Source organism: Pieris brassicae, chromosome 3, assembly GCF_905147105.1.
Source record: "Pieris brassicae chromosome 3, ilPieBrab1.1, whole genome shotgun sequence".
Lineage (NCBI taxonomy): Eukaryota > Metazoa > Arthropoda > Insecta > Lepidoptera > Pieridae > Pieris > Pieris brassicae.
Window position 1 is genome coordinate 21,378,553 of NC_059667.1, and position 18,748 is coordinate 21,397,300.

Sequence of the window (18,748 nt, forward strand, 5' to 3'; positions counted from 1 at the left end):
TATTAATTATAAATTAAAACATACACTAACGCCCGAAAGCGGCTAAAGATATATTGAGCTTTTTAACTGAGCCACTGAGGGCTTCAAGCCGGCCAGATATTGGTTGAGTATCGTCCCTTTGGGTTGGTGGAACAGCCCTTCGTTTCCCCACAGATTTTTAGATTCCACCACTATGGCTGGCCTCAGCCGCAATTGCAAACTAATGAACAACACTGAAAAATCGGCACTGATAATTTGAAGTAATTTCAACTGTTTGAGGCTAAATGGTAAGGGAATTATTATATTTTCAGTTAAAAGGAATATTCCGTGTCGCTCAGTTGGTTAATACTTGCATTCCGTCAATTCCCGATATTTTTAATAACGCAGAATAAACGCGGGAATTATAGCGCAGATACAACTTGCGGAACACAGGAGTGACAGCTAATCTGCGTCTACCCTCAAACGCTCTTACAAAGTACTTCAGCCGCTATTTCTATAAACAACTTCTCTACCTTAGCCAGCCAGACCTTCAGGCGTGTGCGGACACGTTAGTTAGACCGGTCTAAGGATCCCACACCTAACTTCCTACACAGACCTCTGGTCGCTTCCTAGCCCCAACCAAATCGTCTTTAAAGTTGTGTTATTCTCAATATATACACGAATACGTTCATTCATTAATAAAAAAAATTAAATTTGTGCTAATATATATTTCAACATACAAATACATCTCTAAACATAAATATTTACTTAAAAACTAAACGCGAACCATGCGCGGTGCATTCAACACAAGCCTTTTATCCTACAACCAAAATATAACAGTGATAAATTTTAATTTCCATATATTTTTTTACAAACATTAAATATAAATACGATAAAATATAATTAGATTTAAATGAGTCACATATAAAGGATTCTTAGACGAATATAAATATATTTTATAAACGACACTGGTCTGTTGTCTGTATTAAAAGTTTTCCTTCAAGAAATTGATCAATCCATTGGTCGAGGGGTCGTGCGATGAAGCTTTAGTTCCATCAAGTAACTCTGGTTCGATTGCCTTCGCCAATTGCTTTCCCAACTCAACACCCCATTGATCGAAGGAGTTGATATCCCAAATCACACCCTGAGTGAAGATTTTGTGCTCATACATCGCTGAAATCATTTTATATGTCAGGGAACGCTCGGATTATCAGGAAATGTTCTGATCGAGGCAATGGACCGTTATTGTTGATTTGGTTAAATTGAGATAACTTCTTAGAATTATAATTTAATTTGTTTTATGAAAAAAACATTATATCGTATATACAATATATAATTCTATACTATTCAAGCGATCATTTTCAGAGTTGGCAACTTCAGACCTCAGTCCGATGAATTGACAGTTGACAGATGACAATTGACGCATGATAAACAATTCATATAATAAAGAGTAGGGAGGCCCGGGCTTTAAATTAATAAGTATTTTAAAAGGGACCGGAAAAAAATAAAATTATCGAGAGATTTAAATTAACGAGTTAACATTGCGAGTGATATTTAAGATTAAAAGGAATGTTAATTTGAATAAGTTTTTTTTCTTAATTCGTGTAAACTTACCAATAAGAGCGCCAAGAGTGAAGGGAGTAACTTTCTTCACAACGATGGAGTTGGTGGGTCTGTTCCCTTTGAACACTTTGTGAGGCAAAATCTTGGATATCGCTTCTGGAGCCATCCCTGACTTCCTCAATTCGCCCTCTGCCTATTTCAATAGAATATAATTTTCGTAAAATATGTTTCATTGTGTTCAATGTTGTGGTTTAATTATAATTATCTTTTTTGTATATTGTATTGTTTAAGTAATTTTACTGACGTATTCATGCTCCGAGGGCTTGTTCTCTGTTTTGTTAAGACTCAGAGACGAGACTAGCTCAGATTAGATTTCGTAGTAAGGGGTTTTATAAGCCAATAAACTTAGTCGATCGAAAATACATTAATTCATACTTGCAATAGTTTTGGAATTCCAAATTTCGTAGTTGTAGTTGGTTAGGCACTTAAGTTTTTGTCAACATAAATCATTATTAATATTATCAATTCTCAGTAGTATATTTCGTATCGCAAGTCACACCCTCGTCTTGACAGCTGTCAAATATGTCATACGTCATACAGAAAAAATGCTTTGACAGGTCCTGAGACTATAATTAAGCTTGATTTACTTTCTACAAAGACCTTAGGGAAAAGTCTAATATTACCTTAAATCTTAGATATCCATTCAAAATTATTTAAAAAGCAAGTTTTCTTACTTGTTTTTTTCTAAACGTAGGAATATATAACATTATTAATACCTCTGCAGCGGTTTTGCCCTTCATAAGCGCCTCAGTCTGGGCAAGGAAGTTAGCGAGCAATATCTTGTGATGAATGCCTCCCGATATCGGGTTATGGGTCTGCGCTGGCGCAATAAAGTCGCACGGGATCAACCTGAAAAGGTTATTTTAATACAAAATCGAATCTTAGTACATTAAAGAAAGTTAATATGTTCGAGCTGTTATAAACTAAATTTATCCACTTAAACGAATACTTTATATATATGTAAATTAGTTTGTGTTTGTTATTAAACTCCTCCTAAAAAGTTGGACCCTCTTACAATTTTTTTTAAAGTATGAAATTTGTAATTGAGTACAACAAATTGTAAAGTTGATATATTCGAGCTGTCGAAAACTATATTTATCGTATCGACTTAAATGAAACTTATACTTGACGTTAAATACCGTGTAAAGTCCATGTGAAGTCCCTCGATTTAAGGGCGAAGTCCCTAAAGCATCGAAATCATACGGCTTTTGTTGGTTTAGCTTGTCTTCCATACAATGATACACTCTACATTTACGAATCACAATAACGACAACAACTGAGTAAAAAAGTACTTTTTAAGTTGCTAAAATTAGTAAAAACTGCGCAGCTGTGTACGTTCTTTCGTCGCTTATCCAAGCCCGCAATAAACTCGACGGCATCGTGCATATTAGTAAAAACTGCGCAGCTGTGTACGTTCTTTCGTCGCTTATCCAAGCCCGCAATAAACTCGACGGCATCGTCCATATTAGTAAAAACTGCGCAGCTGTGTACGTTCTTTCGTCGCTTATCCAAGCCCGCAATAAACTCGACGGCATCGTGCATATTACTAAAAACTGCGCAGCTGTGTACGTTCTTTCGTCGCTTATCCAAGCCCGCAATAAACTCGACGGCATCGTGCATACGTCATTTCTAAGAATTTCGTTATTTTGTTTACAAATTGAGATTGCTTGCACGTGTTGTTGGCCATGACTAATGAGTAGTTCTTCTCTTCATTTATGGACAACTCTCTATAAAGTCATATAATGCACTGTCCCTTAACTGTCGTTTTATAGAGTTAATACTGTAACTGAAATACCTTAAAACAGATTAGTGTATTGGTCTCACCTGGTTCCCTGGTGTATCAGCTGGTAGAAGGCATGTTGACCGTTCGTTCCCGGTTCACCCCAAACAATTGGTCCCGTGCTATAGTCCACTTCGGAACCCGAACGGGTCACGTATTTGCCATTACTCTCCATGTCCCCTTGTTGGAAGTATGCTGCAAATCTAAATGAAAATACAAAGTCCATAAATTCAAAAAAATTCGAACTCGAACGAACTCATTACATTCAGTAAATTAATGAAGGGACAAAGTGGGGCTTCAAGCGATGTAGGCAATTATATTTTTTTCTCAATTTTTTTGGGTTTCTAAATTTTTAATAGTATGAATATACAATGTTTAACGTGACAAGCACTTATAGGTAAACATGAAATACATGAAGAGATAAAACAGATATTTAACAAAACAATAAAAATTAAAGAAACTAAACAAAAATCGATTTTAAAGTGATGCAATCAACTATGGATATCCAGGCTTAGCTCGTTTATCGATATATATTAAAATCGTAAAAGCTTTAACTTGAACGTATTTCGTAACTAAACGCGCGCCAACTGGAAGAAAATGAAGCAGTATTTGTATTCAACTGTTCAGAGAGACCCTTCATTGGAATCGGAAGAACGATTATTGTTTCGTAAAACTTTTGCTGGCCACAAAGAATTAATTTATATTATTTCACAACTCAATAACATATACATATAAATACTACGAAGGAAGATTCTGCACTATATATTCACGCTAATATAATATGAATGTATTGTTTTTTACTTACCTATGCAGATACTGATCGTATGGCAGAAGTGCGTGTGTTTCTGCGCCGTAGAAGTTACTGTACCATACACCAAGTAGGGCCAGGATAACTGGGGCCTATAAACATCTTAGGTCTCAAATTGTCGTATTTTGAACTATATTTATATATAATATAAATTAGTTATAGTTATGTATATAGTTAGTAGATAAGGCAAGATTCAATTGTTTTAATTATGTCTTAGTAATGAGATATTGTGAAAAAATTGTCGTAGCAATAACGAGTGGCACTTTAAATTTAGAAGTTAGACCTATCTTATTTGATAATTTGTTAAAGAGTTAGACGTAAACGTAAAAAATAGTAGTTAAAATAAATAAAATTAGTAGAGATAAAAAAGAAAAATATAGTGTAAACTCTAAAAAACTAGCTGTGGTGTAAAATCAATAGACAATTATTCTGTCTTTTAATTAATTTACTTCTGTTAAAGAAGATAATGTTGAAGAAGATATTTCTCTTAAATTCCTCCCTAGAAGAAATTAATATTGTTACAAAGACGGGTCGACTTCAATGTTTCTAGATTTTTCCACTAGTTAGAGAACTTTTCAGCAGGCTGTAATATGATTTCTGACCGTTTCAGGAGAGGGTCAATCACATATTAGAAAATTGTAATTTCCATAATGTTACCCTAGTTATTCAGGAAGCTGAAACCTTTTTTTCAGTCGGTTTCAGAACATGTGTAGTAGAGTGGTGCAGTTTTCAGGAGACCCGTTTTCAGGCGTTTTCAGGCCTAGGTATAACCCTTTGATGAAGGAATATTCTAGACCAAACTTTCTAGGTGTGAGACAAGGACGAAATGATACGAGAGAGAGAGAGAGAGAAGATCAGAACTTTCTCGAAGCTAGACTGAGCACTCTAGAACGCCGTACGACAAGGACGGAGCAACGTGCGAAAGAGACAAAGAGTGCGGACGTTCTAGAGTTGTGCAATCGCTACTCAGTAGCAAAGTCTAGTTCGCCTAGAAAGTTCTCGAATATTGTTTAGAATTATTCCCAGGGATATATAAGCGAGCCGAAACGCGACTAGTCGCCATTAGTTTTGAAGCGATAACAAGAGGGAAACACCGAAGCGATAAAGTGATAAAGTACTGTGTGAAGTGTGCATAAGTGGAGTAATAAGTGATAGTTTTTGTGTGTTATAAGTGCATTTCTGCGATCAATTTGTGCTCATAAATTCCTTATTGATTTTTCAAGAAATAAACCTTTGAAGAAATCTACGGCATTTTCTATCCGATCCCCTAGCTCGTAACAATATTAATTAGTTAATAGTCAAAGCAATTTCCTTACATTTTTCTCCAATGGCGCACTGAGGAAGTGTTGGTCCATGAAACTGGCTCCGTCCAACAATTTCTCAAAGTTGTCAAACCCAATATATAGAGATATAGATAGGCCGATAGCTGACCAGAGCGAATACCTGAAATTTTTTTTTTTCAACTATTAAAATTTGCGTGTTGTCCCACGGGAATGTAAGTGCGTGCTCCTATTTCACCATGCCTCCTGCTGATGTCATGTCAACCTGGTGTGATGGTTGCAGCTCCTTACAAACGTTGTGTAATACAAAAAACAACTTGGCAATTAAAAAGAGTGGCGGAGAGTTTATTGCCAGTTCTTCTCTTCCGTTCTACGCCCTTGATTTGAGAACTGGCAGTAAATGTAAAATTAGAAGCATCTAATGTTTATTTCTTTTTTGTTGATGTTCATAAGTGTACATTGTGTTACCTATAAGAATAAATTATATTTTGACTCTGACTTTGAAACAAATAATTCTCGCTCGGGAATATTAAAATCTTGTGTAACATAAATATTTGTTTTGTTTAAAACGCTTACAATAAATCAATTATGAATATAATATCGAAACATAACTTAAAGATATGTTGCCGTGTGCGTATTATACACAAAAATAAGTCAATTGCGCTACAACCTTTTTAGGTCTGGGTCTCAGATCTGTATCTGTTTCATAATCATTTGTTAATCGAATAGGTAAGTAGGTGATCATCCTTCTGTGCCTGACACACGTCATTGACATTTTGGATCTAAGGCAAGCCGGTTTCCTAACGATGTTTTCATTCACCGTTCGAGCTAATGTTAAATGCGCACAAAGAAAGATGCGCACATTGGAGCATTGGGGATCGTACTTACGACCTCAGGGGTGAGAGTCGCACGCTGAAGCCACTAGGCCAACACTGCTCCTGTGTACACACAACTAAACGTAAATATATTTGGTAAAAATATTGACTGAACCGACTTTTTTATCTGGATGTTAATTGCTTTGTATGAATTTCATCATGGAGCTTATGCCATATGTCACCTTTATAGGTGACGCATTATATGATCTCATCATTAATTTATTTAGCCAACCAGGGACCTGGACTCACATAGACGATTCTTATACGGGTCGTAGTTGCTACTAGCCGTTGATTTATATGTCGATTTAGGACTATGAAATATCTTAAACTTGAGTTTAACCGTTAGTTAGTGCCGGGATTACAAACACATCTTTAGAGTTAAATAAAGAGTGGAGACTTAGACATACTCTAGAAGGTCACGCAAACTTTGAACTAATATAGTGAAGCGGAAAAACCTGTTTATATTTAGGTCCTCACGTATGAAATTGGCGTTTTGTATGGGAGGAACAAAAAGTAGATTAAAAAAATATAATGTATGTAATTTAACAATGTATCATTGCTATCAATGCACTTTTGCCATCTTATATAGAGTTTTTTGATTCCTTTACTAAAAAAAACATTTGAACTGGGATTAATAAAATCTTCCGTTTAAAAAAGGCCGTTTCAACTGCACAATCAAAGGTGAATTTTTTGCCCTGCAAGAAGTTATCCAGATATCGAAAAAAATGGTCTATTGGAGGAAGTTCCGGGGAGTACGTTGGATGTCTTAGAATTCCTAACCAAAGAGAAGATATAAGAGGTCAAAATGGCCAGTACGACAAAACGCCAATTTTTTATGTGTGAAATTAATTCAGAACCAAATACATTTTTTAATAAATTCACAGTTAGTTAGTGTACCTCATCGATAGATGTGTCTATGAACTATTTTCTCATTATTTGCAAATGTATTGTTATTGCTAAATAACAATACATTATATATTATACTTGGGTCATCGAGGTGCTTTAAATAATAGAGGATATTTGGTTTACTCTATATTAACCAGTCGCGTATTACAATAGCATATTTACCGGGGCGTAACTCCCATGATTAAGTTAATTGCTATGAAACGAATAACTGTAATATAGAAGAGAGTGCCTACGTCTGGCTATACTCTCGGGGTGTAACTCCCATGATTTAGTTAATCGCTATGAAACGAATAACTGTAATATAGAAGAGAGTGCCTACGTCTGGCTATGCTCTCGGGGTGTAACTCCCATGATTTAGTTAATCGCTATGAAACGAATAACTGTAATATAGAAGAGAGTGCCTACGTCTGGCTATACTCTCGGGGTGTAACTCCCATGATTTAGTTAATCGCTATGAAACGAATAACTGTAATGTAGAAGAGAGTGCCTACGTCTGGCTATACTCTCGGGGTGTAACTCCCATGATTAAGTTAATTGCTATGAAACGAATAACTGTAATATAGAAGAGAGTGCCTACGTCTGGCTATACTCTCGGGGTGTAACTCCCATGATTTAGTTAATCGCTATGAAACGAATAACTGTAATATAGAAGAGAGTGCCTACGTCTGGCTATACTCTCGGGGTGTAACTCCCATGATTTAGTTAATCGCTATGAAACGAATAACTGTAATATAGAAGAGAGTGCCTACGTCTGGCTATGCTCTCGGGGTGTAACTCCCATGATTTAGTTAATCGCTATGAAACGAATAACTGTGTAGGGGTATTTATATATATACTATATGTTGTGTGCGTAGTTTTATAAGGACAATGTAACAACACAGAGGGACAGTCTGTACTTAGCGATTGACGCGTAAGCACGTCAAATAAAGATGTCAATCACAATCGCATTGTTTCCTTTGGAGTCATACGGGTAGTTCGCCATCGGAGGCAACATACCCCGGCATCCCCCACATCTACATTGGTGACCCCGACTACACAAGCAACCTCGACGGCACAAGAAACCCAGACTTCGAAATTCAGACGATAGGATGGCATTGCCACTATCGCACGCGACGGCTACGCAAGAAATCGCAGCGGTGACGTCAGTCACCTCTCGGATTCCTGATTTCTGGACAGATCAGCCCCGTGTATGGTTTGTCAGGGCGGAATCCGTGCTGTTACCACAAAAGATGGGAGATGATACTAAATTCAACATCGTGGTGTCGAAATTGGGAAAGGATGTGATACAACAAATCACAGACATCCTTTTCTCACCTCCCGAACAAGACAAATATGGAGCTCTTAAGAAGAAGCTGCTGGACATTTTTGAGGAATCAGAAACGAGGCAGCTGCAGAAGCTCATCAGCGAGATGGACTTGGGAGAACAGAAACCGTCTCAGTTGTTACGCAGGATGAAGGACCTGGCTCGGGAGAAGCTTCCGGACGATACTCTCCGTATTTTGTGGCAGACGCATTTACCGCAAGCAGTCCGTGCAGTTCTGGCAGTCACGGAAACCAAGAACCTGGATCAACTGGCCAACGTCGCAGACAAGGTAGCAGAATCCATCCAGCCACCTCAATTGGCGGAGGTCAAGACAAGTGGCGGTCTTCGGCAAGACCAGGACAACGACGTGCATGCGGCCATCGCGGAGCTGAGCCACAAGTTCGACCAGTTACTGAAGAGCCGTACATCATCTCGCCCGCCCTATAGAGGTAACAGCCGTGGGCAGCGACGGCGTTCGCAGTCCCGTGCGCCGAGTGATTGGGTATGTTTTTACCATTACCGTTTCAAAGACCGTGCTACCAAATGTGTGCCCCCTTGCGCTTTTAAGAAGGGAAACCCCTAGAGGTGCAGGTCACGGAGGCGGATGCCTGCACCATCGCCCCAGCACAACGCCTATGCATCTTGGACAGTAATAGTGGATATAATTTTTTAATAGATACCGGCGCAAACGTATCCGTCATTCCAGTAGATAAAAACAGTGCCAGATCAAAATGTAGTGATTTTAAGTTATATGCTGCTAATGGTACGGTTATTAATACTTTTGGTTCAAAAATGTTAGTTGTAAATTTTAAGTTAAGGAGGGCATTTCGTTGGAATTTTATTATAGCCGATGTGAAACAGGCAATTATTGGAGCTGATTTTTTAACACATTTTGGGTTATTGGTAGATTTAAAGTCCCGGAAATTAATAGATAAATTAACTAATTTTAATTCCTTGGCATCCATAGTTAACACTAGTTGCTCTAGTTTAAATACTATTAATAAAGATCACCCGTACCGTGATGTCATAAATAAGTTTCCTAACATTACTAAACCATGCAATTTTAACGATCCGCCGTCACATGACGTATATCACTATATAGAGACGACGGGTTCTCCTGTCCATTCCCGCGCTCGACAATTAGCACCCGACAAGTATAAAAAAGTTAAGGAGGAATTTCGAATAATGCAGGAGTTAGGGATTTGTAGGCCTTCTAAGAGTTGTTGGTCTAGTCCGTTACACGTAGTACCCAAGAAGAATGGGGAAATACGTCCTTGCGGCGACTTTAGACAATTAAATGCGATCACGAAGCCAGATAGGTATTCTTTACCGCGTATCCGTGATTTTACATATATTTTAGAAGGGAAGTCAATTATGTCCCGAATTGATGTGGTTCGAGCCTACCACGGAGTTCCTATATTTCCAGAGCATATTGAGAAAACAGCGATCACTACTCCTTTCGGGTTATTCGAGTTTCCTCGCATGACATTCGGGTTGCGTAATGCTGCACAAACATATCAACGTTTTATGAGTCATACAGTACTAAGTGGTTTAGATTTCTTATTTACGTATATAGACGATGTACTTATTGCTAGTTCGTCCGTTGAAGAACATAAAAAACATTTAGAGTTAGTGTTTGAGCGTTTCAATAAATACGGTATATCGATAAATTTAAGTAAATGTAGTTTTGGTCAGACAAAGTTAGAATTCTTAGGATACGAGGTGTCTCTGGATGGTATTAAGCCGTTAGAACATAAAATAGAAGCCATTAAAAATTTCCCGAAACCTAAAACGATAGAACAGTTACGCCGATTTTTAGGTATGCTTAATTTTTATAGGGCGCATATTCCAAATGCAGTTACACAGCAAATAGTTTTAAATCGTTATTTGCATAACGCGAAGAAGCGTGATAAAACTAGTATAGTTTGGACACCTGAGGCTGACGAAGCATTCGAGCAATGCAAACTTAGCTTGCAAAACGCAGCGATGTTAGCGCATCCGCGAACCGATATACCTATCTCTCTCGTCGTAGACGCATCAAATATCGCCATCGGAGGCGTTTTGCAACAGTATATTGACAACAGTTGGAAACCTTTAGGATACTTTTCTCAGAAATTGAGTGAGGCTCAGAGGAAATATTCTACTTTCGACAGAGAACTTTTAGCTATTTATTTATCTATTCGTTATTTTCAGGATGTCATAGAAGGAAGAGAGCTTATAGTATATACCGATCATAAGCCCTTAACTTACGCATTTAATAAAACTAAATGCGAGAAAGAGCTACCGAGGCGTGTTAGGCAGTTAGCGTATATTAGTGAGTTTACTACAGATATTCGTTTCGTTACTGGCAGTAATAATACTGTGGCAGATTCGCTGTCACGCATTGAGACTTTGTACTGTCCGAATGTTCTAGATTATGAAAAAATTGCCGAATCGCAATTAACCGACGAGTATGCAAGTGAACTGTGTTGCAATGATAATTTTAAAAAAGTATTTGTACCTACATGTAATAAAAGAATTTATTGTGATTTTTCGTCAAATGTAGCGAGGCCATATATACCTAGCGAGTTCAGACGAACAGTTTTTAATAGCATACACAATATTAGTCACCCGGGCATTCGAGCCACCCGGAAGTTAATAACGGAAAAGTTCTTTTGGCCAAAAATGAATTTTGACATCAATCTTTGGGCCAAAACGTGTATCAGTTGTCAGCGAGCTAAAGTAGACCGGCATTCGATGACCGGAGTGGGCAGGTTCCCGCATGCCGATCGTTTCGAGCATGTGCACATAGATTTAGTAGGTCCTTTGCCTATTACTGAAGACGGATTTAAATATTGTTTAACCTTGATAGACCGTTGTACGCGATGGCCCGAGGCTTTGCCATTGCGGGATATGAACGCGGAGACGGTTGCTAGAGCCTTATATGAAAACTGGATATGCCGTTATGGTTGTCCAATAAGGCTCACGAGCGATCAAGGTCGTCAGTTCGAAAGTTCGTTATTTAGGGAACTCATGAACTTATTAGGTATAAACAGAATCCGAACAACTAGTTACCACCCGCAGGCTAACGGAGCGGTGGAGCGCTGGCACAGGACATTGAAGGCAGCCCTAATGGCTCGATTGTCAAATAAGTCATGGGTCGAAGAGCTGTCTACAGTCTTATTAGGGTTACGAGCAGCTCAGCGGACCGACTCTGGCGTGTCAGCTGCTGAATTGACCTTCGGGCGTACTCTTAGATTACCAGGTGATTTTTACGATTCTTCTACGCAGGTAGGGTCTGCAGAGCCCCAACGTTTAGTAGAGGGTATCCGAAAGCATACAAAATCGTTAAAATCCGTCCCGAAATCGCATAGTAATTCCCGTCCATATTTCGTGCATCCCGATTTAAAAGATGCAGAATTTGTATTTATCAGAGACGATTCGGTGCGCAAGCCGTTGAAACCGCCATACGATGGTCCATATCGAGTTATTAAGAGAGGTCCCAAAGTATTTGTCATACAATTTCCTAATCGTACAGCTAGTATATCTATAGATAGATTGAAGCCCGCTTATGTGTTGCCGGAGTTAGAATCTCAGAAAAACATCGAACCGGCACCTCTAGTTCAAATGCCCGATGTTGAACCCAGCATAGAAGTCGAACCCAAGCCTGTTAAAAAGACGCGTTCGGGACGTGTTATTAAAAAGCCGGTACGATTCGCGAATTAAAGCTAAGCGCTCAGTTTTAGCTATGCTATGCCAAGCTAATTACAAAATGCTATGTTTAGATTAAGTATTTTTGCTTAAGTTATAGCTAGCGATGTAAGATATTGTTACGATACTGCACTGTAGCGTTTACTTTATGGACATACGTAAGTAGGTTAGTTTTTTGCAATGTGAACCATGAAGATTGTGTCGATGGCGATGCCGCCTACCGATAAGGCACAGGCAATGCAACCTACAGTGCAGTACGCGTGATTGCTCGAAGTTATTACTAGATTGTGTTGTAGAATTGTGTGTTATGAATTCTTGTATAACCGTGTATTTAAGAAAAAAATTTTTTTTTTTGTAAAAGGGGGGAGTAGTTGTAGGGGTATTTATATATATACTATATGTTGTGTGCGTAGTTTTATAAGGACAATGTAACAACACAGAGGGACAGTCTGTACTTAGCGATTGACGCGTAAGCACGTCAAATAAAGATGTCAATCACAATCGCATTGTTTCCTTTGGAGTCATACGGGTAGTTCGCCATCGGAGGCAACATACCCCGGCATCCCCCACATCTACAACTGTAATATAGAAGAGAGTGCCTACGTCTGGCAATACTCTCGGGGTGTAACTCCCATGATTTAGTTAATCGCTATGAAACGAATAACTGTTATATAGAAGAGAGTGCCTACGTCTGGCAATACTCTCGGGGTGTAACTCCCATGATTTAGTTAATCGCTATGAAACGAATAACTGTAATGTAGAAGAGAGTGCCTACGTCTGGCTATACTCTCGGGGTGTAACTCCCATGATTAAGTTAATTGCTATGAAACGAATAACTGTAATATAGAAGAGAGTGCCTACGTCTGGCTATACTCTCGGGGTGTAACTCCCATGATTTAGTTAATCGCTATGAAACGAATAACTGTAATGTAGAAGAGAGTGCCTTCGTCTGCCTATACTCTCGGGGTGTAACTCCCATGATTTAGTTAATCGCTATGAAACGAATAACTGTAATATAGAAGAGAGTGCCTACGTCTGGCTATACTCTCGGGGTGTAACTCCCATAATTAAGTTAATTGCTATGAAACGAATAACTGTAATATAGAAGAGAGTGCCTACGTCTGGCTATACTCTCGGGGTGTAACTCCCATGATTTAGTTAATCGCTATGAAACGAATAACTGTAATGTAGAAGAGAGTGCCTACGTCTGGCTATACTCTCGGGGTGTAACTCCCATGATTTAGTTAATCGCTATGAAACGAATAACTGTAATATAGAAGAGAGTGCCTACGTCTGGCTATACTCTCGGGGTGTAACTCCCATGATTTAGTTAATCGCTATGAAACGAATAACTGTAATATAGAAGAGAGTGCCTACGTCTGGCTATGCTCTCGGGGTGTAACTCCCATGATTTAGTTAATCGCTATGAAACGAATAACTGTAATATAGAAGAGAGGGCCTACGTCTGGCAATACTCTCGGGGTGTAACTCCCATGATTTAGTTAATCGCTATGAAACGAATAACTGTTATATAGAAGAGAGTGCCTACGTCTGGCAATACTCTCGGGGTGTAACTCCCATGATTTAGTTAATCGCTATGAAACGAATAACTGTAATGTAGAAGAGAGTGCCTACGTCTGGCTATACTCTCGGGGTGTAACTCCCATGATTAAGTTAATTGCTATGAAACGAATAACTGTAATATAGAAGAGAGTGCCTACGTCTGGCTATACTCTCGGGGTGTAACTCCCATGATTTAGTTAATCGCTATGAAACGAATAACTGTAATATAGAAGAGAGTGCCTACGTCTGGCTATACTCTCGGGGTGTAACTCCCATGATTTAGTTAATCGCTATGAAACGAATAACTGTAATATAGAAGAGAGTGCCTACGTCTGGCTATGCTCTCGGGGTGTAACTCCCATGATTTAGTTAATCGCTATGAAACGAATAACTGTAATATAGAAGAGAGTGCCTACGTCTGGCTATACTCTCGGGGTGTAACTCCCATGATTTAGTTAATCGCTATGAAACAAATAACTGTAATATAGAAGAGAGTGCCTACGTCTGGCTATGCTCTCGGGGTGTAACTCCCATGATTTAGTTAATCGCTATGAAACGAATAACTGTAATATAGAAGAGAGTGCCTACGTCTGGCTATGCTCTCGGGGTGTAACTCCCATGATTTAGTTAATCGCTATGAAACGAATAACTGTAATATAGAAGAGAGTGCCTACGTCTGGCTATGCTCTCGGGGTGTAACTGCCATGATTTAGTTAATCGCTATGAAACGAATAACTGTAATATAGAAGAGAGTGCCTACGTCTGGCAATACTCTCGGGGTGTAACTCCCATGATTTAGTTAATCGCTATGAAACGAATAACTGTAATGTAGAAGAGAGTGCCTACGTCTGGCTATACTCTCGGGGTGTAACTCCCATGATTAAGTTAATTGCTATGAAACGAATAACTGTAATATAGAAGAGAGTGCCTACGTCTGGCTATACTCTCGGGGTGTAACTCCCATGATTTAGTTAATCGCTATGAAACGAATAACTGTAATATAGAAGAGAGTGCCTACGTCTGGCTATACTCTCGGGGTGTAACTCCCATGATTTAGTTAATCGCTATGAAACGAATAACTGTAATGTAGAAGAGAGTGCCTACGTCTGGATATACTCTCGGGGTGTAACTCCCATGATTTAGTTAATTGCTATGAAACGAATAACTGTAATGTAGAAGAGAGTGCCTTCGTCTGCCTATACTCTTGGGGTGTAACTACCATGATTTAGTTAATCGCTATGAAACGAATAACTGTAATATAGAAGAGAGTGCCTACGTCTGGCTATACTCTCGGGGTGTAACTCCCATGATTTAGTTAATTGCTATGAAACGAATAACTGTAATGTAGAAGAGAGTGCCTACGTCTGGCTATACTCTCGGGGTGTAACTCCAACGATTTAGGAAATCGTCAAGCTTATAAGTGAGTAGGAACCTTAGCACGTACATAGGGATCATCACGCTTATAAAACTAGGAAAGCCAGCAAAATGTACAGCCTTGGCTCGTACAGTATAAGTTTACATGTTTCATTAGTAAAGTCGAGACCAGGTTCCACAACTCTTAAGCTTTTCCCGTCCGCTGTTCTTCTAATGGCCTTGACAATCAGCTAGTGACGCCCTTGCGCTACATTGAACAAATCTCACCTTCCTCCAACCCAGTCCCAGAAGCCGAACATATTTTTAGGGTCGATACCGAAAGCGGTGACTTTCTCGCCGTTTGTGGATAACGCGACGAAGTGTTTGGAGACTGCTGATGGCTGAAAAAATAAATAACTTCAGCTAGGACAGTATTAAACTGATATTTTTTTTGATTCGAGACGGCAATAAAGCCAACCATGGACACTTATAAGTGAACACGCTGTCAGAACGGCTAGTAGAATCAGTATTTTGTTACGAAAACATTTAGTACCATACCCCAAACCTAACATCGCAATATTGTAGCAAGTTTAGTATTCTACAACGTCAATAATCTAGTTTATGTAAGAAACTTGACATTTATTCACCTTTCCATATTATATGGAACCAAAACCATATTAGTAATAAAAGCTAAATTATTTTTATAAATTATTAATATATACTTACATCCTTCGCGACATCCAAAAACCAATTCTTGGCTGAAGTTGCATTAGTGATGGTCTCCTGAGTGGTGAACGTCTTCGAAGCGATGATGAAGAGAGCAGTCTCAGGGTTCAGCCGCTTCAGTACTTCCGCTAAGTGAGTACCATCTATGTTGGATACAAAGTGAACCTGTAAAGATATACTTTTTTTAATATGAACATGATTTAGTAATTTAGTTGACAATTTTTTTATATAAAGTGTTTCCTTTAAGTAAATTAAAACCAAATTCGGATTGTATAAAGAAGCAAATACATTGAATCGGCTATAAGTTTTGAGTTTATTTGTTACAGTAATATAAATTTTATGTAGTTTGTCAATACCTTAAGACGGGTAGCATAGGGTTTCAGGGCTTCTGTAACCATAAGAGGTCCAAGATCAGATCCTCCAATACCAATATTAATAATGTCAGTTATTGCTTTACCAGTATATCTGTAAATAAAAGTATATTTACTACATTATATAACCAGTACTTCAAAGCAGTGTTGTCCTAGTGGCTTCAGCGTGCGGCTGTCATCATTAAGCTTGTAGGTTTGATCACCACTGGACTTTCTATATGCGCATTTAACATTCGCTCTAATCATGAAGAAAAAGTCCGTAAGGAAACCAGCTTGCCTTAGACCCAAAAAGAATGATGGAGTGTGTCAGGCACAGAACCCTCATCAACTGATCATGAAACATATACAGAAATATGGGACCCAGATCTAAAAAGAGATCTATTTTTTTATATATAATCATTACTAATCATATTACTGCTAGAAGCATTAGGTAATTTCCTTCATGCAATGTAAGTTATTGATACAATTGGGTACTAAACAATTAAAACAATTTCTTTAATCAATAAGATAATAGAGATAAGATGAAGATAAGATAAAGCTATGGATAATTTCTGGCTTCTAACCAAGGTTTTGAGTTTGAAACTGTTTACTCATCAAACTATATTATATGCTAATATAGTATGCAAATGTGTAACAGCAACAGTGTCTGCAATGACCTAACAAGTATTTTTTGTATGTGTTTAGGAAACCTATGAGAAAAAGACTTATTGAACCATGATAAGGAAAAATGTATTGTAAGATTCTGTAAAATGGTTAAGGTCCATCTCCATCTCCATCTTCTAAGAGAGATAAAATATACATATACCAATGTTTTCCTTAACTATACAAGCAATTGTTAAATGTGCATATAGACAGAAAGTCCATAGGTGCATAGCTGGAAAGTGAACATACAACCTCAGGGGTGAGAGTCGCACATAGAACTCGATGTCTTTTCAGAAATTATGGTTACCCTGTAATTAAATCTGAAAACTGTTGGATTTTATTAATTACCCTTTCCAAGATCCACTTATTACTTGCTCTGAAAATTCTTTCATGTGAGCCAAAACAGCATTTACATCAGGAGTCACATCTTTGCCATTAACCAATATAGGTCTGTTTTGTCTGTTTCGAAGAGCAATGTGTAACACTGCACGGTCTTCTGTGAAGTTTATTTTCTCACCTAAAAAATTACTTTGTTCATTAAGGTTTTAAATCCACATCCAGTTGTTATGAACTTTGAAGAAATATATATTTTTAATTACAAACTTATTGGTTTGTTATGTTTACATATTATAGCTTAAGTACTTACAAACTGAGTAGTTTATATACTATTTATGAAATGTTTTTTCCTCAAGTTGTCATAAAATGGAAGAAATTTTGAATGCATACATTATAATTTGTATGAAATTTAGCTAGTTACGTTAGCAGTAAGTTTGCATTGCTTGAAAGTGACCCTATTATGTGATTGTTACATTTACGTAACTCTTTATAAGTATTATGAAATTTATGCTTTCTGTAAATGACTCACCAGAAAACATAGCATCTCTTGCTTTTTCAACATTGCGACTTTTGGCTAAATTTAAAAGCAGGGAGAATGCTGCATCATCCATTCTGTTCTTGGAGTAATCAAGCAAGATTTCACCATCATTGGGAGTGGGAATGCGAAGACTAAAAAATATTGTTTTATAAGTGTGGTTGTAAACAAGCTCAATTGTATTTAAGAGTTTAATTGTATGTCGCCAATTATACCTTCCTACTGTTAAAGTAGAAATTAGTATTTAATTCAGCAACATACTGTATAATATTTATAAGTTGATAAAAATTATAATAATTGTGAAATAAGCCTTTTTATGAATAAGTTCTTCAATTATATTAACTTATTTAAAGAAGGAAACATTGTAAATCAATTCTAAAAAAATAAAAATAAATTAAACAGTTACCTAATTATTTAAAAACTATTTAAAAAAAATTGTAGGTGACATTGTTTCGAACGACCTTTATAATATTATTTTGAAAGTCACTTGAACTTTGCCTTAGAAGTTTTGATAAGGTCACAAGGAATTATTAACTATTTTCATATTAAAATGTTTTATTGTCGGGTATACTGTATAGTTCAAGTTTTCAATATTTTTGTTTTATGATTTATTAACTGTAAAACAATTTACCAGTATTTATTAAACCGTTCGGCATCTTGTTGAAATAATTGTTGTATATTGATCTTGTCTGCATTTGTATTATAATGTTCTTGTAGCTTCTGATAAGCGGGGTCTTGTCTTAAATTCACTTTTGGCTCCATAATTTTAATACAAAACGTACGTGATTTTAAAGACCGAGAAAACCGAAACTGAACCAATACCGCTGTTATCAACATACGTCTTTTTGACGTTTCAATGACACGTGAAGGTTATTCGCATTCCGTTTTACTTCAAAGGCGCCTTGTACTAAAATAAGACAAAATTCATTAAATTTTATCTTTTAAACAATCATCAAACCTCTTGTACATTTTTACCTAGAAGCACGAAAGAGAAAAAAA

At 37.5% G+C, this 18,748-nt stretch overlaps 1 protein-coding gene across 1 annotated transcript; it reads right to left on the reverse strand.

Annotated features, from left to right (window-relative positions):
* Positions 1 to 672: 672 nt before the first annotated feature.
* LOC123707633 (glucose-6-phosphate isomerase) lies at positions 673 to 18,582 on the reverse strand. The gene is made up of 12 exons (XM_045657864.1): positions 18,381 to 18,582; positions 17,744 to 17,883; positions 17,227 to 17,395; positions 16,222 to 16,330; positions 15,866 to 16,030; positions 15,428 to 15,540; positions 5,486 to 5,612; positions 4,167 to 4,261; positions 3,406 to 3,564; positions 2,298 to 2,430; positions 1,573 to 1,714; positions 673 to 1,131 (listed from the first exon to the last, which is right to left on the reverse strand). The coding sequence occupies exons 1-12, from the start codon at positions 18,509 to 18,511 to the stop codon at positions 944 to 946; spliced, it is 1,671 nt and encodes a 556-aa protein (XP_045513820.1). The 5' UTR covers positions 18,512 to 18,582; the 3' UTR covers positions 673 to 943.
* Between the last annotated feature and the right edge of the window lie 166 nt (positions 18,583 to 18,748).